The sequence below is a fragment of the Ursus maritimus genome, unplaced genomic scaffold (genome assembly GCF_017311325.1).
Source record: "Ursus maritimus isolate PB19 unplaced genomic scaffold, ASM1731132v1 scaffold_14, whole genome shotgun sequence".
Lineage (NCBI taxonomy): Eukaryota > Metazoa > Chordata > Mammalia > Carnivora > Ursidae > Ursus > Ursus maritimus.
This window is the reverse complement of record NW_024423786.1, coordinates 41,532,814-41,555,602: the sequence shown is the minus strand read 5'-3', so window position 1 is coordinate 41,555,602 and position 22,789 is coordinate 41,532,814. Positions and strand designations below refer to the sequence as shown.

Genomic DNA, 22,789 nt, shown 5'->3' with positions numbered 1-22,789 from the left:
CGTGGCGGAGGCGGCGCGGGGGGGGGGGCGGGGGCGGGAGAGGCCCAGGGAGGGCGCGGGGGAGGGAAGAGGCGCCCGGCCGCGGGGGGAGGGGGAGCGGCAGACGCCGAGGCGAGGGACGCGCGCGGCGGGCGGCGGCTCCGAGCGGCGGCCGGGCGGGGGGCGCTGGAGGCCAGGCCGGCCAGAGGGGATCCCGAGAGCCCCATGAAGTGCCCCCGGGGCCGCGGACGGGGCGCTGTCCTGGGGAGGCTGTCGGGGGGTCCCCGACATCCATGGCTAGGCGGGGGCCGCGGCGGCGCGCTCGGAGTAAGTCGGGGTCGGGGGACCGGCGCCCGGGGGAGGGGGTCGGCTTTGGGTAGGGATGACTCGGGCCAGGCCGGGGTGGGCGGGCTGGTCCGTCTCGGTGTCAGTCGGCGGCGCCTCCTCGGAGCCCGGTGGAGCCGCCAGCCCCGCGCCGCTCGGCTCCGTGGCTTTTTTGGAAACTTGCAAATGTTTTCGTAGAGAGAGGGAGAAGGGGGAGGGGAGGGAGGGAGCGAGGGAGTGACCGAAATGGAGCTCGGGGCTGTTGGAAGAACGGAGGCCAAGGCTGGGGGAGCTAGAGACGGACTGACAGGCCGACAGGCAGAGCGTCCCAGCCGCAGGCGTGCATCGGCGGCGCGGGCGCAGGCTGGGCTCCGGCCCAGGATGGGGAGAGGGTTCGGGAGGCGGCCGCGGGCAGGATGGGGATCCGAGGGGGCTGAGGGGCAGAGAGCTGGCGGCCCGAGCACCGAAAGGCTCAGTGTCTTTGCAAAGTTGGGATCGCGTCCCTCAGCAGCACGCCCCGAGTGCTCAAAACGCGCCCCCCGCCCCGCCCCCCCTCCTTGCGCTAGCCTCGGAGCTAAAAATAACAGCCCGGTTCGCCCCCCGCAGACCGCGACCCCAACCCCTCCCCCGACCCCTCCCCCACTGGGCGTGGGGCGAAGCCACAGCTCCCAGTTCCCCAAAAGAAAAAAAAAAAGAAAGAAAAGGCGGCGCGGGAGGGGGGCGGGGGGCGGGCCGGGGGCGGGGGGCCCGGCCATATGGATGTGATTTCTCCGCTCCGAGGCAGACGGGCAGCTCCGCAGCGCTCGGCGCCCGCCCGCCGCCCGCCCGGCCCCCGGCTGCCTCCCTTCCTCCCTCCCTCTCTTTCTCCTTTGCGCTCCCTCGCTCGCTAGCCCTCGGCGCATGGGCTCCGCGCCGGGCCCCGGGGCCTCGGGCCGCCTGGCCTCCGGGGTCCCCTAGGCCCGGGCGTGGGCGGGGCAGCCCGGCCTGACGCAGCTCTGTACCCCACCACCACCACCACCAGGGCCGGCGGCGGCGGCTGCCCCGAGGGACGGGGCCCTAGGCGGTGGCGATGGGGGCCGTCCGGATCGCGCCCGGCCTGGCGCTCCTGCTCTGCTGCCCGGTGCTCAGCTCCGCGTACGCGCTGGTAAGTCCCTCGCCCGCACTCCAGGACAGGCTGCGGGCTTGCTCTGCGGTCCCTGGGGTGGGTCCAGGACGCAGAGTCTTGGGTTCCCTGAGTAATCCGAACTTTGGAGGAGCGTTCCTTCCGACCCGAGATCCTAGGTGTCTGCTGTCTCTGGGATGTCTGGACTCGGTTCCTGATGCCTATGGTCCCCTTATTTCTAAAGCCTGGGTTTGGGGTCCCAGGTCTGGAAAGCTGTAGTTGGGGTTCCTCTATCGTCTGCGTCTGAGCACCCGTGGTCTGGTTGTGTCTCCTTCAGGGATGACAGTGTGATCTAGCCGGGGGCTGGGCTTTGGCCCTGATGTAGGGTCCCACAGACTTTGTTCTGGGACCTCGGTTTTCTGCAAGTTTTGTTTGCAATCCAGGACACAGGGCTGTGGGTCTGAGGTCAGAATCCCCCAGGCAGGGGGTAGGATTTAGGGGTGCCCTCCAGCCCTCACGATCACATGCACGTACACACGCACGGACGCTCTTGCCCAGGGAGGCGGGTGTGGTGTGACACGGAGGAAGGATGGAGGTCTCCTGAAGGAGCCCGACCTCACAGAACACTCGTCCAGGAGAAACATGCTGCAGGGGGACTCTGGTGAGTGAGGGACCCCCTGTGTACCCTCCTGAGAGCCGAAGCCAAGAGGAGGTCAGAGGGAGAAGAAGAGCCAGGTTGGGAGATAAGGCCAGAGAGAGAGGAGAGAGACAAAGGGGGTGGAATGAGAGCTCCCCAGAGCAGAAGGAGTAGACAGGCCAAGAATAGCGGAGCGAGGTAGGGACTGGCGGAGGCCGAGAGCTGGAGACGCGGAGGGACTGGAGACACGGAGAGACGCATCCTCCTCTTCATGGGCCAGAGACTGGGGGCTGAGACTTGGGGAGTCAGTCTGATCCCACAGCAGCCCTGTCCCGGAGGACTAGCCCACCGCCGCGGAGGAGGCTGTCTGCCTGTGTGTCCGACTTCAAGGCCCGTGCTGCCTCCCCAGTACCTCCCAGGTGGGGGCATCTGTCTTCTAGAGAAACGGGCAGGCAGGCAGGCAGCCACCTTCTCCCGACCAGCTCCCTACCCAGGCAGAACCTGAGGCGGGAAGGCAGGAGCTCTGGGATTCCTCCAGCTCTGCCGAAGCCCCTGTGACCTGGGGCTATCCTCCACACCTCAGTTTCCCCATCTGTGAAAAACAGTGAGAAACCTTTGCCTGAGAATCCCCTGCGCTGAGTGAGGCTCTCTTCTCCTCCGGGGCCTCAGTGAGCCCCATTCCCTGGTGCCCGTGCCCTCACGACTCTGGCTCCCCAAAGCCAGAGACCTCACCCCACACGAGGACTTGTAGATGGGGAAGTCGAGGCTCAGAGACTCAAGCAGAGGTAAATGCAAGGACCCAGAGCCATTTCCCCACCTTCCCCTTGGGCCAGGCTCACCTTCCCCAGGGTCCCTTCCAGGGTGTGTGCAGAGCCCGCCCGAGGTCTGTGTGCACATCCCTGGGGTAGACAGGACGATGGGCGTGAGTGTGCTGAGAGCCGTCTGTGTGTCAGAGCAGGGCTCGCTGAGACTCTGGGCAGGCTGTTCTCTACGTCCATGTGAATGTGTGTCTGAGTCGCCTGTGAACACATGTGTCCAAAGCGGTGGGTCTGCACGTGACTTGCAGGGGCGTAGTAGTGCGTACGTGTGTGTATGTGTGTGCATTTGTGAGCACACGTGCACCCAGGTCTATCGTTTCTTATTTCTATTTAATAAATGCTTTTTTAGCGCTTTCTACCTGCCAGACACTGTCCTAAGCACTTTACCATATTAACTAGTTTAATCTTTCCAACAATCCTCTAAGAGGTTTTGTTAAAACTGTTCCCACTTTTAAAGTAATCTGAAGCCCACGATCAATACGACCATTTCTTCTTGCATTGCCAATCTAGGGCCAAGCCCTGTGTCTCCAAGGGGAGGGGGTAATGGGTCCCCAGGGCCCCACACTGCTTTCTGGGGAAGCTGAGGCACGCGAAGAGAATTTGCCTGGCTTAGCCCTGGTTCAGGTCTGAGGACAGGGCAGGAGGAGGGATGCCATGGCTGGGTCTGCCCTGAGACCTTGTTGGGACATCAGTGGCTGGATACTCAGGCCATGCACCCTGGGTTTCGGGCTAGAAGATGTGGCCCAAGGATCACCCAATACCCTGTAGGCCCCCTGGGCTCAGCTGGAGCCAGCGAGAGACTGACAGCCTGCCAGCTTCCTCTTTTGAACCCAGGGGCTGCCATTCCCACCCAGACCTGTGCTGACGCCCACCAAGCCCATCAAACTCAACCGATAGCCCCTGTCACCAAACCTGTATGCTGCCTGCCCAGCCAGTCCCAAGAGCAGGCTCACGCCTCCAAGGACCTCAGGGTTCGGGGACCAAAAAGCATCCCGCTGGGAGGACACCAGCTGTGGCCAGACTCAGCTAGCTGGTTCACCGTGTCCTTACAGGGAATAGCAGCTGTGAGTTGGGGGTCAGGTGGGGTGAATTTTGGAGGAAGGCATGGGCCCACAGATTGTGAGTAGGGGGCAAAGGGGTGGTCTTATCCTTGGGGGTGCCTCATCCGAAGGACGCCCTCAGCATACACAAGTGGAGGAGAAACGGCAGTGGGAGAGGCAGCAGGTCAGCATGGGGGGGCAGGCTTTGAGCATAGAGGTGTCACGTCGGGGTCACACACAGAAGGGACTGTCTTGGCTGGGTGTGTAGGGGACCCCTCCCCTGTGCCAGGGCCAGCGTGGCCACAGATCCTCCTTTAAAGAGCAGAAGGAACCACCATGTATTAAATAATGACTGTCCTCCCATTCTGAGCCAGAAACCGTCACCAGTGTTTTCTCAGTCTGTCCTTTCACCCGCCCGTTTTATGGGAAAGGGCCCCGAGGTTCATGCAGGGTCTGTGGCAGGGATGGGACTTGAACCCCGGTGTTCAGACTCTCACACTGAGCTGCTTCCTCCAAAGCGAGGTGAGGGATCGAGGTGAGGGATCGTGCTGGCCGGAGACTGTGGGGTTTTTTACATATTTCTTCCTTTTCTTTTCTTTCTTTGTTTCGTTGTTTCTTTCTTTCATAAAATCCTTCTGTTATTTTACTTTTATTTTCTTATGTTTAATCAAACTAATACTTGCACATGCCCTTTCTCATCGAAGAGTCATATCATACAGATTAAACAGAATTCATCCTTGATGACTCCCAAGTCCCAGTGTTCCTCTAGCGAAAACCATTTTTAACAGTCTGGGTGGGGATATCCTCCCAGACCTTTTTCTGTTTATTTCCAAAAGATACCAAATCTTCCAAAAGATTTTTGCCTCCGTCTAAAGCAGACAGTTTTTTCTGTGGCTTTCGGCGTGTCGTTAAATGTATGGTGTCTGTTTTGTAGGTAAGGCTCTGCCGTGTGCATTTTTTATTTATTTTTATTTATTTATTATTTTTTTTTACTTAAAGGTGTGTCTTGGAGATCTTCTTGTCAGTAAATAGAAATCTGGTTTTTTTAATGGTGCACAGTATTCCAAAATCTGGGGTTCATTGAGCAGTCCCTAGAAATGTACGTTTAGCGCTTTCCTGCATCTTTTGTGTGCGTGCATGTCATTCCAGACGGTGGCGGGGAAGCTCGTTGAAATGCCGTCTGTGTCCCCGTGTGACCATTTCCCTGTAGGGTATTTCTAGATTTTGTCATTGCCGGGTCTGAGCACTTCAAGTTTCTCGATTGTATTAGGCACGGCCACACTGCCCTCTAGAAGGCCTGTGCCCGTTACTCCTCATAGGACCCGTAGTGACCAGGAGGGTCTCCCCCCACACACCCTCGGTCTCTTAGGGTAGGAGGAGGCTTTGCAGCTCTGCCATTCGGATAGGCGAAAAATGGTGTCTCTTGCCATTTTAATTTGCCAATTACCGTGAGCTTTTGGACTTTACGTTGGCCTATTGTCCCTCCTCTAAGAGCTTGCACGGAGCCATTACTCATCTTTCTATGGGTTATTTGTCTTTTTTTGTATTGATTTGTTGAAGCTTTTTATATCACCTGCCCTTAAACACCCCCCCCCCCACACCCCAGCTCTGGGAACGGCCTGTGGACAGAGCAGGAGGAGGGGGGCCGAGCCCTCCCGGGAACTTGGGTTTTCTTCGGAATGTTTTAATGAGGCGTCAAGCGGCCTCCCCCAGATTCCTGTTGTGGGCCTTCTGGGGACACTCCCTGGTCCAGCCACCACACCAGGAAGGCAGCTCTTTCAGAGAGAGAGTCCCTAGGAAAAAGAAAGGGTGGGCTGGGGGGTTTGCAGACCCCCAGAGTTGTCTGCAAAATACAGTGTGACTGGGAGAGAGTGCAGGGTTTCGCTCAGGTTCGCAAAGACGTGGGAAACCTCCAAACCCTAAGGAACCCCAACTCTGGGACCGGCCTTGTGCGGAGGTGAGACCTGGTGGGATCCTATTCTGCTGACCAGGCATTCGGTTAGGTTAGGCCGTACTATCCTTCCGGGCCTTGGTCCTGCCAGCCAGGTAGAGGCCGCCTGTGAAGGTCCACAAGGTCCAGCAGCCAACTCCGCCATCCCGGGCTCCATCCCACCGCCTGCCCTGAAGGCGTCCACGCTGGCCAGGATGAGAGGCGTCACAGTGCCTCCCCCCCGGCCCCTCCCAGCCCTGAACACAGGCAGCCTGTTCAGGAAGGCCTGGAGAGGGGGAGGAAAAGTCAGCACTTGTCAGCGGTGGCGGGGCAGGAGTGTCCCCGGCAGGGAGCCCGTCCCAGCCTGCTCGGGCCAGCCGGACAGACGGAGGGCAGCAAGGGGCGGGGAGCAGTCCCTAGCCAGCTGGCACGGGAGACATCGAGGGGTGCCAGCACAGGTCCCAGTAGTGGATCCGGGAGAAGAGGTGCAGGAAGGCCAGGAGGTCACGAGGGGGTCCCCTGTGAGCCGAGGTTTTCTTCTTCTGCCTTTTCTGGAGGTACAGCTCCCCTCGCTGCTGACCCCAGGGCACCACTGTCCTCTGTCCCGTCAGAGCTGAGCACCAGATGCCATCACCGACACCATCGCCACGCGATCCCCTCTCTGTCTGCCCCCACCCCGACTTCCCCTTGTGCAGGCTGCCTCCGAGGCTCTGCTGGGAGGCGCTTGCTTGATGCCGCGGAAGGTACCGTTCGGAAGGGCTCTGGACCGCTGACACTGAGGCTGGCGCACCAGGGCGTCCCTGGGGCTGCGTCCTTCCTCCAGGGCTGCTGCTTCTCTTTAACTGTGACTCGGAGCCTCAGTGTCCCCATTTGTTAGATGGGGATGTGCTGGAAGGTCAAGGAGATGGGGATAAAGCACCAGGGTCGATGGCTGGCGCCAACAGGCAGAAGGGCTGGATGGACCCAGGCAGGTCTGCTTTTTCTAGAGGTGAGCGGGAAGCCCACAGGCTCCTTCCCCCAGGGGGCCAGGTGGAACCGGGGCAGAGGGATGGATGAGATGACCCAAGAGGGCATCTCGAGGCTAATGGCATCCAGGGGAAGAAGCCCCTTTCCCAAAGACAGAGGTATCTGCCGCTGAAGAAGTAGCCCTTGTATTTCCTTCTTAGTTTTGCCTGGAGGGGAATGTAGGCATGTCTGGGATCACAGACAGCAAATGTGTGGAATTTGGCGCTTTGGAGAGAAACTGAGAGGAGTGGCCCTCCTTCGGTCAGTGGCATGGAACTGGCTTTCTCCACCACCACTGTCAGCGTCACACCTCCATCACCATCAGCAGCCTCACTGCTGCCTCCTCACTGTCCTCGCCTCCACGCCCACTGCCACCACCGCTCCCGCCCCCAACTCCGACACCGTCCTTAGTGGGGCTCCCTGCAAGCTGAGGTCGAAGGAGCTGCTTGCCCCCCGGGGGAAGGGTAGGGAGCAGATGGCTTTTCTCTTCATCTGGGCTTCTGAACTCAGGAAATGAGAAACACATCCGGGCCTTTTGACCACACACTACTCTCTCCCTGGGACAGCAGCTTCTATGTTTGTAAATAACAGACAGGCTTCCAACCTTCACCTACACCCTGCCTGGAGCCCCCCAGACACCTGCTCATTGCTCCCGGGCTGCCCCTGTCCCTATTCCCCCGGCTCGGGGATGAGGTCAGGGCATCACCCCACCCCCTGTGTGTTCAGAGGAAGGCTCTGTGTGTGTGTGGGGGGGTTCAACACAGGGAGTGTGCTCCAGCGAGGGACACTGGAGCCGAGCCCTAACCCAAGACCATAAGAGGGAGGTGGGGGGGATTCGGCACACCTGGTGGCAGGGCTGGGTGGCCCCATCAGTGGTAGGTGACCCTGGGCCATGATCCAGCCCTGGGTCCCTCAGCCCTGGCCCCTGAAACCCACCATCTGCAGACTCTCTAGATCTAAACTGATACAGGCCTGAGTCCTTCACACCAGGAGCTGGGCCCGAAAGACCTGAACTCTGCCAAGGAAGGGGAAAGGGGCAAGGTGGGGAGAGGGAGCAGCAGACAGAGTCACCAGGCCAGGAGGGCAATCAGAGCTGCCTGCACTTTCCCCTTCACCCCCAGGACATAAGGCCTCCTCGGTCAGGGCAGAGGCAGTTGAAGGGCTCTCTCGCCCCCAAGCCCAGGGGCCTGGCAGTGACCTAACTCCGAGTCCAGGTTGGATCACCCCAAAAGCTCATTAGGCACACTTCACCCAGTAGGCCCTCCTATACTCCCTGTTCCCCACCCTCCTGGAGTCCCACCTCCCAGCCAGCCCTCACTGTGGCCCCCTGGACGTAGTCATCTACCCAATCTCCCCCTGCCACTCTAGGTCCCCAGCCTGGGGCCACCCTCAGTGCCCAGCAGCAGGGGTGCCCATAGCCAGAGTAGGAGAGCCATGATGTGCTGCTGCTGCCGCTGCTAACGGGAGCAAGCATAGCCACCAGCTTTGCCCCGTCCCCGCCCATGCCAGGCTCTCCTGAATCCTCTCCAACAGCCCAATGATCACCTGGATCGCAAGGGTTAAGCAACTTTCCTAGACACAGAGCCAGTCAGCAGCAGAGGTGGGACTCAAGCTCCAGTGCTGGCCAGCAGAATCTCTTTGGATGAGGAGAGGGCGCAGCCGGAGGGAGGGGCGAACGGGACCATGGCAGGCAGGGGAGCTGCTCTCGAGGGCAAGTGGGAATGAGCTTGGTGCGGCCCTGCCTTCCTTTCCTTGGGTAAGTGCTTCCTGGACCCTGGCTCGGATTCCTCTTGCTGTGGTGGCAGCTGTGCCATCACTGGGGGACAGAGAAATGGGTTCTACAAGTTCAGGGAGGCCAGAGGGGGGCCACCATCCCTGAGGATGAATGGAGGCTTTGGGGGTTGGGGGTGGCTGGAGGCACATCAGTTCCCTTCTCCTGGGCATTCCCAGCCCCCTATGGAAACCCGACTCCAGAGAAGAGGGGGTGCCTCCTCTTGGCCACAGAGGCGGGAAAGCCAACAGCAGTAGGTGGAGGTTGAGCAGATGCCTCGGTCCTGTGGGAGAGTGAGTGTTCGTTCCTGGTCATCACCCAGCTAGCACACCTGTCCGTCTGTCAGTCTGCCACATGGGCCGTTTTCAATGCATGACTTCCTGCCTTCAGTCACACTGGTGGGCCAGTCTGTCTATTGGGAGGGCTGTCTTTGGGGACTGGCAGAAGCCTCAGTCACTCAAGAGCTTTCCATCACCTGGAAAAAACACGCTGCAGTATCTGTTTGTCTTGAGAGAGATGGAGCTGCGTAGAAGAAGGGGTGGGGACAGGGGTGTGGTGAGGAAGTAAGAATAAGACGACGGCAGAGGCATTACAGACAGTGGTTGGGGCTGGTGGTGGTAATGGTGATGGCCGTGACGGTGTTAATGTTGCCTTTGGTGGTGATGGTGATAGTGGTGATGCAGGTGGTGGTAATACCGGTGGTAGTGGTGTCGGTCGTCGTGGGAATAGCACTGGTGGTGGTGGTTATACTGCTGGTATAGTAGTCAGTGCTCACGGTGGTGATGTGCTGGCGGATGGTGATGGTTGTGTCTGGTGGTGTTGGTCAAAGTGATGATGGTCGGTGATGGCGGTGGTGGTTATTGATGGAGGTGCTAGTTGAAATGATGGAAATGGTAGCGAAGGGGCTGATGATGGGTCAGGGTGAGCAGGGCAGCTACGCAGTGTTCAGACTCCTCAGCAGCCTGGATCCCCAATGCCAGAGGCACAAAGAGAACTTCTGGTTAATCTTGGAGCCCCTTGAATTAGGGCAGGTCCAGTTGTCCCCCCTCGAGCCCCATCCTTCAAGGCTACTTCTGCGCCAGTCGGCTGTAGCTGGGGAAGGTGGGGGCAAAGCCCCGAGAGAGGAGCGAGCACATGGGAATCTGCTCCAGCCCTTCCTGGGGGGTCCATGGGCCTTGATTCAGCTGATCTCAGGGTCCAACTCAGACTCCAGGGACACGCAGAAGCACAGACACCCGACAGACACTCCTGCTAAGGAACAGCCGCATGACACAGTGGCAGACGCGCAGACGCGGACCTTTGCCCAGAAACACACGTACACACGCATGTGCCCAGACACCTGAGGCTCACCTCCCAGATGTGCATGCTGGACAGTCCCCAGGGGAGAATGCACAAACAGGGACCCCCTGGAGCGCACCACCCGCCAGACCGAGAGCGCGGGCCGCTGGACGACGCGCCGCCGCGCACGCGCACAGACGCGCACGCGCCTCCGCTAAGTGAAACCAGCGGAACCCCAGCCCGGCCGAGCCAATTGGAGACTCCTTGGCCCTGGAAGCCCTCGCTGCTGCCACTGAGAGACGCGGTCAATTAACTTCACCCTGCAGCCAGGCTCCCTGACCCGCCCCGCCCGGCCAGCCCGCCCCTTCCCCAGCCCGCCTCCTTCCTTCCCTGCCTCCCCCTGGCTTTCCGCCCTGCAACGCTCCAGTCAGACAGGAGACCGGCCTTGGGATGTCGGAGGGGCGGCAGCTCTGCCTGTTGAGGGTCTGAGGGGGGCCAGGCTCTGCCCTGTGGAATCTGAGGGGACACAGCCCTGCTCTGGGGCAGAGGGGGTCTAAGGGGACAGACATGTCCCAAGCCCGGGTGTCTGAGGGGCCTCGGCCCCACTGAAGGGGGAGGGTGACGTGAGGGATGTATTAACCTCCGTGGGTCCCACTCATGGAAGTAGCTAGGCTTGGTCACACTGAGCTGTCCCCAGGGCAGGATGCTGCCGTTCCTCTGACCCACCTCGAACTCTTAAGTCAGGGGAACACAGGTTCAGGGTGAGACCCCCTCCCCCCCGCCCCATGCCCATGATGTTCTTGTTCTCTTCCTCAAAATGATGCCAGTGTATCCCAGTGGGTGGCAGCCAGGGCCGGGGGTGTGCAGGTTGGAAGGAAGCACGTTCCAGAGGGAACAGCAGGAGCAAAATTGCCTGTCAGCACCGTCAGAACACAGAGTCTGCTTGGGGGGAAGGAGCTTCCAGATAAGCAGTGGGATGTGGGTGACTCCCACTCACAGCCAGCACAGGAGTGCCCGCCCAGCCAGACCACTGGCCAGCAATTCCTCTGACCTCTAGCTCTTGGGACCGCAAGGGTGGGAGCAGCTGAGGCACTCACCATTCACTGGGGAAAGCGGTGACTGGGGAGAGGGCCAGGATGGAAATTGGTGACTCCCAAGGTCCCCCAGGGCACTAGGGCTTGAAAGAATCCAGGCCTGGTTTATTTCCCCAGAGTTCACCACTCCTTATCCACCCCCTCTCCCCACCAGGTCCCCAACAGACAGGATCCTGTGAGGATCCATCCTGGGACATTCCATCCCTTTCCCGTATACCCTTGGGGAACAGACTGAACAGAGAATATCAGTGGCTGCAGCCCGCAGGGTTACTAGCGGACAGGCAGGGGACATCCCCCATCCCTCTTTTATCCTTCGGGTGGGACAGGCTCTGCCCTTTGGAGCCTCAGCTTCCCATCTGTAAAATGGGAGCTACATAAGGCAAAGTTCCCAGATTCTAGACTCAGAGCCTTTGGAAAGGGGGGAGTCCGTTAGGGAGGTTGGGATGGTCGTGGGACCTGGCAGTGCGCTGGAAAGGCCTACCTGCAGTCTGACGTTCAACTTGGTAGGTGGATGCAGATGACGTCATGACCAAAGAGGAGCAGATCTTCCTGCTGCACCGCGCCCAGGCCCAATGCCAGAAGCGGCTCAAAGAAGTCCTGCAGAGGCCAGGTGGGGGCGGAGCCGGGTGGGGCGGGGCCAAAGAAGGAGGGTCTGGGGGCCAGGTCCAGAGAGGGAGGGAGGGGCCCAATGAAAGTGAGAGCCTAGGATGCAGAACCAAGCGCCATCAGGAGAGGGGGCTCCCGGTTAAAAGGGGGGTCAGGTGTGATCAAAGTGAGCAGGCTGAAATGCAGAGCCTTCCCTCCCAGGGTAGCATCGGGGCAGTGCGAAGGCAGCCACAGTCCGAACCATCCACAGCAGGCTTGGATCTGGCAAGGCACACCAGGATTAGGAGCTCTGAGTAGGGTGCCAAACCCCACTGGGGTGTACTGCGACAGCTTCCTGGAGGAGGAGGTATCCAAGGCAGGTCCAGAAGAATAAGTAGGTCTTTGAAGAAGGCCACCTGGTCAGAGGACAAGGCTGAGCTGTCCACGGTCATAATCAAGGGTCCATGGGACTAGATGGGGAGGAGGATAGAGGGGTCGGGTTGGGTATCTATGACTCTGAGTCATGGTCACTGTCCGGGAGAGGGTGTTTGACCAGGGGTCAGGAGGGCTTCTGCACACCAGCATAGCATCTTCAGGGACCCCTGCCAAGGCCAAGGCGGGAGGGGCCCTCACCTGCCTTCCCAACTCCTGCCCCATCTCCAGCTGGTCTCTTCCCTGAGTCCACTTCCTGGAAGCGGAGATGGGAGCTCATTAGCATCCATCCAGGCCTCTGCCGCCTGTCTGATTAATCTCATCAACCTGGAAGAGGCCCAGGCCCCGCCTGACTGGCCAGGAGACCAGCTTCCTGTCTGGAGCTGGCCCCTAGACTGCCGGGGACACAAGGGCACACAGTGACACACTCTGTAGCACACGGACTGTGCTCATAGTCACAGGCATTCACATGGTCTCTGCAGTCCCAGCCCTGTCCACACTGGCCTCGCTGGTATCTCTGTGGTTCCCCGCCCCAGTCACATCAGAATCTGGGGGTCAGGTGGGGCCCCACACCCTGGGTCCTGAACCCAGCGCTCTTCCTAGTTGTGGAAGGTGCCCGGAGGCACCCCCCCCAATGCCATGTCCTGATGGAGCCCCTCTCTTCCAGCTCCACCCCGTCCTCCTGCTCCCGTCCCTCCTAACACCCCGGGGTCAGGCAGGATCACAGCCATTCCAGCCCAGTCGAGGTGTTTGCGCTCAGCCTTGCGTTACTGCCACAAACCCTGACCTGGGAGGGCCGGGGGCCCTGCTCGGGCTGTAACTGAAGGGACACAAGTCAGATAATGAGGGAGACTTTTCAGCGAGGTGGAGAGACCTCGAACAGCTCTAATGGAGAGAAAGGCCAGCCCAACTCAGACAGCCTCCAGGGTCCCTCTGTGGACTCTGGGAACTCCTAGCTCAAGTATCCGAGGGCAGGGGACGGGTAGGTAGACTTGCTTCAACACTGCACACTGCACACTCTTGCTCAAGTTGTCCACACCACCAGCTTCCTGAGCTACACCGTGCCCTGGCCCGCCTTCATTTTCACTGTTTAACCTCTGCGGACAGCACCCCTACTGTCCACTTTTGTCCTGCGCCCCCTGGCGGGGCCCTGTCCTCCTGCATGGGCTCTGGCTTCCGCTCCTGGGTCAGAGGACATTGCTTCTGCCCGTGTCTTGCCCACACTTACCGCTCAGCCCACTGGTTGATCCCACGCCCGCCTGGTGTGCGCTCCCATTTGAACCTCCTGTTGACAGTCTCCGTGCTCTCCGCTTAATTCTGCACCCGATGAGCGCTTTACAGTTTGTAAAGCACTTTCTCGCCTGTTACCTCAGCTCTCGCAACAGCCTGGGCTGTCAGCAGGGCAGGCATCAACCCCCACCATACAAAGGGGGTGCCTCAGAGGTAGGAGGGTTCCCTGGGTCTCCTGCCATAGCACAGTTGACAGCCATAACTGCCCTGGTTTCTCCAGCTGACATAATGGAATCAGACAAAGGATGGGCATCTGCGTCCACATCAGGGAAGCCTAAGAAAGAGAAGGCATCTGGGAAGCTCTACCCGGAGTCTGAGGAGGACAAGGAGGCACCCACTGGCAGCAGGCACCGAGGTACGTCTGTGCCTCTGAGCATCCATCCCAGACGGGCTGGGACCCACCCACCCCACTGCTCTACCCCCTTTCTGTGCGCTCATGCTCTCCAGCTCTTGTGGACAGGAAGAGGCTGTGACCACCTCCCCAGGAAAGCAGGGGAGGGGCTGGGAGGACACAGAGCCCAGAAGGTATCATGTGCAGGGGGCTGGTAGCTGGATGGGGCTGGGCCCCCAGGAGATCTGGGCAGAGCACTTGCCCTGCACTACCCCAGGGGTGGACCCAGGGCTCTGGCCCCTCCCATGGAGAGAGATGACAGAGAACCTGGGAGACAGAGGGGCAAGGAGAGATACAAAGAGAGGGAGAGACAGAGAGGGGACCAGGAGGCATAAACTGGGACTGGGACTCAGTGTGTCAGAGGAGGGTGCACCCAAACACATAGTGTGGTGGGCCATAGACACAGAGCAGGGGAGGAGGGTGGCCGTGGAGCAGCAGGGCTGAGACAGTGGGACGAGGAGGGGAGAAGAAAACAGAGGGAGGGAGATGCAGGGCTGTGTTGTCCCTCAGGAAGGTAAGGAGAGACAAACGCAGAGCCCAGGCTGCAGCCACAGGGCCGGTTTGAACCGGCTGGGTGGGCAGCAGATTCCAGATGGGCCACATCTGGGAGGCTGTGGTCACCCTGTGGCTCCCCAGGGACCAGAGGGAATTGTGGGCCTAGCCAGGCGGGGCTGGGAATATGGTGCCCAGGACAGAGAGCCTTTCACCAAGCTGGGGTGGGTCCAGCCATCAAGGCAGCCTTCCAGGATGGCTGGAGAGTCCTGTGGTTGGAGCCCTGCAGGGGGGAAGAAGGGAGTTGGGGGGGGTGGAAAGCAGAAGATTCAGAGTCTGGGGACCCTCCAAGGTCACTTAGTATCTCTGCTATGAGGCTGGAGCCCCAAGAGGATATGTCACCCTGTCTTTGAACCCCACAATTAGCACTTAGATTTGGGGAATTATACCTCCCCCTACGAGTGGTCATTGGAGTCTCACAGCAGGTGCGTAGGGTGGTCTGGGATGGTGGTGGAAGCACGGGCTGATCCAGTCAATCCCAGATACCCAGTGAGGAACCTGGACCGCAAAGAGGGGGGACACCTGCGTGAGGTCAGCAGCTCTTCGGGAGTCTAGCTGGGACTGGAAGCTAGACCTCCTGCCTCCCGCCTCTGGATCCTGGGCAAGGGTCACACGGAAAGCATTCTCAGCTAAGGGAGTTAGTCTGGGCATTTGCCCTTCTCCAAGGACACCTGGAGGTGAGACCAAGGGCAGAGGAAAAAGAGAGAGGGCTGGCCAGGGACTGAGTACCTGAGGAGGGCAGGGCCCTAGGCTGTATGACCTCGGCAAATCACTTGCCTCTCTTGGCCTCCACCAGCCAATCTAGAAAATAGGGCCAGTGCCAGTACTCGCATATAGGGGCTGTGGGTGAATTCTGTGAGGCCGGGACGCAACTCTATGCAGGACACAGTAGGTAGTAAGGCTCAATACATTCTCTCCAGACCCCCCAGGCCTGAGTTCTCCAGTCCTGGGGCACACCTGTCCCTGAGGGAGCCAGCGACCACAGGTGTGTTCATTCTTCTGGGTCACTAACCATGGACTTGACTGGTGTCCCCCACCTTGTCTGTCTGTCTCTGTGGGCACAGGGCGCCCCTGCCTGCCCGAGTGGGACCACATCCTTTGCTGGCCGCTGGGGGCACCAGGTGAGGTGGTGGCCGTGCCCTGTCCCGACTACATTTATGACTTCAATCACAAAGGTAAGGCAGGCTGGAGTAGGGTGGGGACCACGGGGGTGCCAGGACTTGGAGCTCAGGGCTCCAGACCTCTCTGCCTGCCCTGACCCTCCCCGTGGACCCGCAGGCCATGCCTACCGACGCTGTGACCGCAATGGCAGCTGGGAACTGGTGCCTGGGCACAACCGGACATGGGCCAACTACAGCGAGTGTGTCAAGTTCCTGACCAATGAGACTCGTGAGCGGGTGCGAGCTTTCCCCCTCCCCAACCCGATCTGGAGAAAGTCACCCCCACAGCATTGGTGACCCCCGAGCTAGGCCTGCCGCCTCCGGCAACCTTAACCCGGCCTCCGACCCTTAACCTGAGTCCCAGGGCTCTGACGGTGCGTCCCCACCGGCACAGGAGGTGTTCGACCGCCTGGGCATGATCTACACCGTGGGCTACTCCGTGTCGCTGGCCTCCCTCACCGTGGCCGTGCTCATCCTGGCCTACTTCAGGTGGGCGGGCCGGGGGCGGGGCCTGCCCTCCCCGGCGCCGGCGTCCCTACCCCCACCCCGCCGCGCGCACAGCCTGGCTTCCTGGCCACCCCCGCGTGTCCCCGGGCCCCCACCCACGCTGTTGTCGCGCGTCCCGCAGGCGGCTGCACTGCACGCGCAACTACATCCACATGCACCTATTCCTGTCCTTCATGCTTCGCGCCGTGAGCATCTTCGTCAAGGACGCGGTGCTCTACTCGGGCGCCACGCTCGATGAGGCCGAGCGCCTCACCGAGGAAGAGCTGCGCGCCATCGCCCAGGCACCCCCGCCGCCCGCCGCCGCCGCCGGCTACGTGAGTGCCCCCCTCCGGCGGCCCGCGCCTGCCCCCGCCTCGCCGCCCCGCCTGCCTCCGGCTACCACGGGGCGTCGGGCCACTCACGGCCACCCCACTGTGTCCCTCGCACCCCTCCGCCCAGCTCCCCGCCCCTGCCGCCGAGGGCTTTGTGATTGTCCCCCTCCCGGCACTTTCCTCAACACACCTGCCTCAGCCCAGTAGCCCCAACCACTCCCCCTCTTCACCTTGGCCCCTGCCACTGTCCTGAGTGCCCTCCTGCCCCTGGCAACGTCTCCTCCTCGCGCCCCCCGCCCCCGCCCACCTCAGCTCCGCCCTTGACCAGAGCCTGGCCCTTCCTCCCTGCTGGACCAGCAGGACTTGTCCTATCTCATGGGCACCCCCCAGCCCATCACCCAGCCCGGCGCCGACTTCCCCGGATGCAGGCCTGCCTTCTGGCTAACACCAGCTGCTCTCCTAGGCGGGCTGCAGGGTAGCTGTGACCTTCTTCCTTTACTTCCTGGCCACCAACTACTACTGGATTCTGGTGGAGGGGCTGTACCTGCATAGCCTCATCTTCATGGCCTTCTTCTCAGAGAAGAAGTACCTGTGGGGCTTCACGGTCTTCGGCTGGGGTACGCAGGCGCGGCGGGCAGCGAGGCACAGGCAAGGGTGGGACCACGGGCCGCAGGGTCAAGGGGGCCACTGAGGGTGAGGCACCCTGTACACAGCCTCTCCCGTCCTGGACATGCGGCAGCCAGCGGGTGGCCTTCCTACCCTTCTCTGAGTCTGACCCCATCCCAAGCCCAGGTGACCAGGCTTGGCCCGGGTCAGGGTTCACCCCCAGGCTCAGCCTGGAGTTGAGGCTCATCTGGAGGCGGATTCACCTGGCGTTGAGGCTCAGCCCAGGAGAGGGAAGGACTGTTCTCAAGTCAAGATTCAGCTCAGGATCAGAGTGGGATGGTGGGTCAGAGGTCACCCTAGGGCTGGAGCTGAGGTCTGGGACACTCCCTGCACCCTGAGCCCTGTTTCCCTACCAGTCCCCTCATTGCATGGAGCTGTCCACGCCACTGCCACCCCACCTGCCCGAGCCATGACCCAGAGCCCCAGGCCAGCCTCTCGGCATCATTGGGCTTCGGCAGCCCCTCTGCAGAATGGGTTGCTGGGGCTCTGCACTCCTCCCCCGCGGGCTCCGGGATCGAGTTACCGATAATTGTCCATTATTGTTGGCAGCTCCAGAGCTTGGCTGGGCTCCGGGGCAACTGGCCAGACTGCAGAGGGGTAGGCCCGGTGGCTGAAGCCCTCCCTGCACTCGGCACCCGGAAGCTCTCAGGTCAACAGCCACAGCCCCTTGGCACACACTCTGACCTTGACCTCACCCATGGCAAGCCCCCGAGTTGGGGGAGACCTGGGCCTGGTCCCAGGAACTGACCTGGACTCGGGCTAGAGGGTGTCGGGGTGGGCGGGAAACACAGCTCTGGAGCAATGGAACTTGGTGACACAAGAACGTCACAGCTCGTTTTCCCACCGTAAACCCGGGTCACACCCAACACTCCCAAGGGTGCAAATGACCTAGAATGAAGTGTGAGGGGGTAGAGGGTGGGAACCTGGGCTCCGGTCTAGAGGCAGAGCTCACTCAGAGGTACCATGTGCCATCTGAGCTGACTCAGGCCCAGGAACCCCAAGGTTCCCCTGTGGCCTTTACTCAGCCTGGGACAGCTGTCATTCCATCCAGCCTCATCCATGGGGGCCGGGACCTTTCAAGCTGGGTGTGTGTGTTGGGGGTGGTGCTGGGACAGAAAAAGGCTGGTACGCGGCCCCTCCGCCACAGGAACTCCCAGTCCAGAGCCTAAAGGGAAGGGAGGAATGGACTGGGCATGGGGAAGTCAGTGATGCCCTGTTTTCCCGTGAGTCCCACAGGTCTGCATGTGTGGGTAGGAGATGCAGAACCAGGATGAGGGCGGAGGGCTGCCCTGGGTCCTGAGCGCGGGAGCCCCGAGAAGAGGCTGTGGGAAGCAGAGCCGCACACGCCAGCGTGTGGCTGTCACCAAGCAGCCCATGGGCCCAGGGTGAGGGGGGCGGGGACAGTGATGGGGTCAGCTGGGGGTCATCAAGGATGAGAGGAATGGGCCTGGCAAGGTGTGCGGAGGGGAGAGACAGCGTGGGCGGCGCCTCCGGTCCCTCACACGCTGCCCCTCTGCGCCCACAGGTCTGCCCGCCATCTTCGTGGCTGTGTGGGTCAGCGTGAGAGCCACCCTAGCCAACACCGGGTAGGTGCCCGTGGAAAAGGGGGCGGCGGGGCCCTGACACAGGCCGGAAATACCCTGGCACCCTCTTCCTCTGTGAAGCATGTGAGGGGGCTTCCTGTACCCTGGCCCTGAGTGGGCCCAGCTTCAGTTTTCTGTCCAGCTTCGAGCCAGGTACCCCCTCGGGGTCACAGGAGGCTGCTTCAAAAGCAGTGTCTGAGGGGGTCCTCAGGCCTGGCCATACCCAACACCCCCTGTCCTTTGTCCCTACCCGCTGCCGTGAGAGCAGACCAGCTGTGGGACCCCTCTGTGGGCAGGCTCAAGGGTGGGAATGGGGAGTGGGAGCTGACGCCTCGGCCTCCCCAGGTGCTGGGACTTGAGCTCCGGAAACAAGAAGTGGATCATCCAGGTGCCCATCCTGGCCTCTATTGTGGTGAGCAGGGGTGGCACCCGGGCTGGGGGGGGCGCACTACAGGCACGGTGGCCACCCCCAATGGGGACTGCAGAGGCTTCCCTGGACCAGGGTTGGAGCCACAGATCCGAGGGGCACCTCACCCCCACCCCAGTCCAGTCGGGGAGAACAGGGGCCCACTTGGCGACGCAGTGGCCGAGCAGAGCCTGGGCGGGGCCGTGGGTCCCCGGGCCCTCACCGCCACCCTCCTGGGGAGCAGCTGAGATGCAGCCCTCCTTCACTCCCGCAGCTCAATTTCATCCTCTTCATCAACATCGTCCGGGTGCTCGCCACCAAGCTGCGGGAGACCAATGCCGGCCGGTGTGACACGAGGCAGCAGTACCGGTGAGCTGCGCCCACCGGGCCCGGGCTCCTCGGAGCAGCGGGGTCATCACACCCCAGCACCATGTGCCAAAGCAAAGACCGAGGCCCCAAGAATGAGCCTGTGTCGAGGGAAGCACCCAGCTCCTGGCTCCCAGGCTGGCCCCACCCAGCTGTCATGTGATCTCCCCCGGTCTCTGGGGCCACCCCAGAGCCAACCTGGGCCGTTCAGGGCTAGGCCCTGCCCCGGAGCTGGGGTCTGCAAGGGGGGCGGGGGGCAAACCCAGACCTCTCCTTGAAGAGCTGATTGTAGGGAGTCCAAGGGACAGGTGGGCAGTGGGTGGCTTCGAGAGGATGGCAGCTCCGCCGAAACCTGAGGAATGGGCCGTGGGATGAAGAGGTAAGGCCAGGGGGATGTGAGTGCCAGTAGAAGGACCAGCGGGTGCAAGCACCAAGGGCCCTTAGGAACACTTTGTCCCAGGTGAACTGGGTTGTCCTCCGCTCTGGCCAGAGCCGCAGGCCCCTTAGTGGCTCCTGGAGCTTGAGCTTGGGGCGGGCAGGTGCGGGTGGCACGGTGCCTCCCGAGGGGGAGTGGCTCGTCCCTGAGCCACCTGCCCCACTGGCCCAGGAAGCTGCTCAAGTCCACGCTGGTGCTCATGCCGCTCTTCGGCGTCCACTACATCGTCTTCATGGCCACGCCGTACACCGAGGTCTCAGGGACGCTCTGGCAAGTCCAGATGCACTACGAGATGCTCTTCAACTCCTTCCAGGTGCGCAGGCCCGGCCGAGGCCTGGCGGGGGGAGGGGGGCGGGCAGGGCAGGGTGGGGGCGGCAGGTGCGGCCTCTGGGCCCTGATCCCTAGCACGCGCCTCTCCCCACAGGGATTTTTTGTCGCCATCATATACTGTTTCTGCAATGGCGAGGTAAGCGGGGGACAGCGCTGGGGCAAGGCGGGGAGGACGCGGAAGTGCCGGGTTCCCCCAGTCCCGTCCCTCCATTCTCCTGCCCGGTTCCTCGGTTCCTCCGAGAACATCCCCAAGGACATTCTGAAGGCAGAGTCTTTCCAGATGATTCAGGCTCAGGATGTGCTAGGATTTGCGGGCTCCTCGATCTCTGGCAGAGCCCGTGCCTTCCCAACCCCACGGTTGAATGCTCCATAATCCAGAGTGAACGACTCAGCCACCCCTGGGGCCATCTGAGCCTTGTAGACTCCGGGTGTGTCGGATGCCTGCAGCCAGGCACCACGTTCTCAGGATGACGGGATTTTACTTGGCCTTGGAATTTTCCAGTAACACCCCACGCCTCCGGTTCCACTTGGTGCTGAGTGTTGTAGGGGCAGGGATGAGGGACAGCTGGGGCTGCGGGGAGGAAGAGAGGACGTGTGGCGGAGGGGTGAGAGGCCTACCTGACGGTCCGCCCTCCTTCGGGCCATCGCAGGTACAGGCAGAGATCAAGAAATCCTGGAGCCGCTGGACACTGGCACTGGACTTCAAGCGTAAGGCCCGCAGCGGGAGCAGCAGTTACAGCTATGGCCCGATGGTGTCTCACACGAGTGTGACCAACGTAGGCCCCCGCACAGGACTCGGCCTGCCCCTCAGCCCCCGCCTGCTGCCCGCCGCCGCCCCCACCGCCGCCACCACCAACGGCCACCCCCCGCTCCCCGGCCACACCAAGCCGGGGGCCCCGACCCTCCAGGCCACACCACCTGCCACAGCTGCTCCCAAGGACGACGGGTTCCTCAATGGCTCCTGCTCTGGGCTGGACGAGGAGGCCTCAGCGCCGGAGCGGCCGCCCGCCCTGCTGCAGGAGGAGTGGGAGACAGTCATGTGACCAGGGACCCGAGCCAGGGTTGGACCCGTGGGCATAAGGGCTGACAGACCAAGAGACGGGTGTTTGGACGGTTGCCCACTCAGGGCTGGGGCTGGGAAGACAAAACAGGAAAAAAAGAAAAAAAAAAAAGAAAAGAAAAGGGAAAAGGAAGCGGTGTGTAGCTTCCCATGGTCTGGGGGGGGCTCGGGAGGGGAGGGGCGGGGAGGGGCGGGAGCCATGGAGACGGTCTTGGGTTTCACCTCTGGAGGGGCTCCAGGGGCCATGGGCCAGTCCCTGGGGTCTGGGCACAGTCCAGCAGGAAAGACCTAGGAGAGGCCAAGAGTGGCCCGCGTTTGCTGGGGTCACACAGGGGCCCTGCAGAGCCATGTGGGAGCTGGGCCGCAGCCTTTCCCCGCCACCAGCTGCCACCTCCAATGCTTCTGCTGAGGGCCTCAGGCCCAGGGGAGGGGGACGGGACCCCGGCTCCTCTAGGCCAGCTCTTCACCTGTTGCCCCGTCACTGATCACCAAGGGCCAACCGTACCCCCCTGGGTCCCTGGCCCTGCTCCAGACCCCTTCCTGCCTGTCTGTTGGCCATACTATGCCCCTTGGGGGCTGGGCACTCAGGGAGCTCGCCACACGATCCCCAGACCCCACCCTGGATGTGACACGCCTCTGGCCACCACACTGAGAGAGCAGGGTGCGTGCCGAGGCCATTGAGACATGGGCTGAGGCCGGTGCTCGGGCTCAGGCAGTGCGCGGAGCCTGGGTGAGGGCCCGCGGGACTCGGCATATCCACTCACCATGGATCTGAGACTGTCGCTACACACCCCTGTCCAACACCCACCTATGTTACATGCCCCCTTGACCCCTGCCCACCCCAGTCTTGGGCCCTAGAATGGCACAGGCCCTCCTCACCTGACGCTGAGAACAGACCCAACGGTATCCCCACTCCTGGTCTGACCAGAACAAGATCCTTTCTCGAGTCTGAGGACAGCCTTGCCTCCGGGCCTATACAAGCCAGTGCCCCTGCCCAGCCCTTCCTCCCCTCATCTCCGGTGCAGACTGTTCTGTTCTTCTCCGTGGACTCCACATCTGGAAAGCGCTCCCCATCTCCATCAGCACCCCCACCCCACTGGGGACTGGGTGAGGGGTCATGGGGCCAGGACCGCAGACTCACTTAGGCAGTGGGTGGTGTAGACGTACTCTGAGCAGCCTCAGGCCTGGCCCTGCCTGCCCTTCCAGATGGCGGGAAGGGCAAACAATTGCCCAAAGGCCTGGTGTACCCACGTGCTCGGAACGCTGTGAGAGACACGGGCCAGGAACTGAAGGGCCACTGAGCCAGTTTCAGCATCGAGGACTCCCGTGAATGCTGGAAGCTGTTGGAAACTGTGCAGGGAGAGCAACAAGGTCTGAGCCACATTTAGAAGAGTCCCTGCTTCATTGGAGAGGCCAGAGGAGGTTACTGAGGCGTCAGGGGAGAGGTAGCCTTGTGGGAGGCAGGGAGCAGGCAGGAAGGACCCTGCTCGAGGCACTGGCTGGGAGGAGGAGACCCAAGCAGAGCAGATCCCCTTCCCCTCCCCAGGGGTGTCTGTGTAGTGCTGTCTTCAGGGCTCAAAGCTACGGGACCTCTGGGACACTCACCCACCCACCCCACAGGCAGTCCCTGAGGCCTCCACCTGGCTGGGCCCCACAGCCCCATCTTCTCACCCAGACTCCTCCTCAGGAGACTTCTGAAGTGGGGTCCATGGGGGCCACTCACCCCGAAACACTCA

The 22,789-nt window shown here is 61.6% G+C and overlaps 1 protein-coding gene across 3 annotated transcripts; it reads left to right on the top strand.

Annotated features, from left to right (window-relative positions):
* Nucleotides 1–1,320: 1,320 nt before the first annotated feature.
* PTH1R (parathyroid hormone 1 receptor) lies at nt 1,321–21,186 on the top strand. 3 transcript variants are annotated; one of them, XM_040628913.1, is made up of 14 exons: nt 1,321–1,447; nt 11,486–11,588; nt 13,506–13,640; nt 15,293–15,403; nt 15,507–15,625; nt 15,783–15,877; nt 16,017–16,209; nt 16,670–16,823; nt 18,398–18,458; nt 18,801–18,867; nt 19,136–19,230; nt 19,835–19,976; nt 20,088–20,129; nt 20,644–21,186. In XM_040628913.1, the coding sequence occupies exons 1-14, from the start codon at nt 1,373–1,375 to the stop codon at nt 21,034–21,036; spliced, it is 1,785 nt and encodes a 594-aa protein (XP_040484847.1). In that variant the 5' UTR covers nt 1,321–1,372; the 3' UTR covers nt 21,037–21,186. The 3 variants fall into 3 exon arrangements, with proteins under 3 accessions (XP_040484847.1, XP_040484848.1, XP_040484850.1); XM_040628914.1 differs by lacking the exon at nt 13,506–13,640; XM_040628916.1 differs by lacking the exon at nt 11,486–11,588 and having other exon boundaries at nt 1,398–1,447.
* The last annotated feature ends 1,603 nt before the right edge of the window (nt 21,187–22,789 follow it).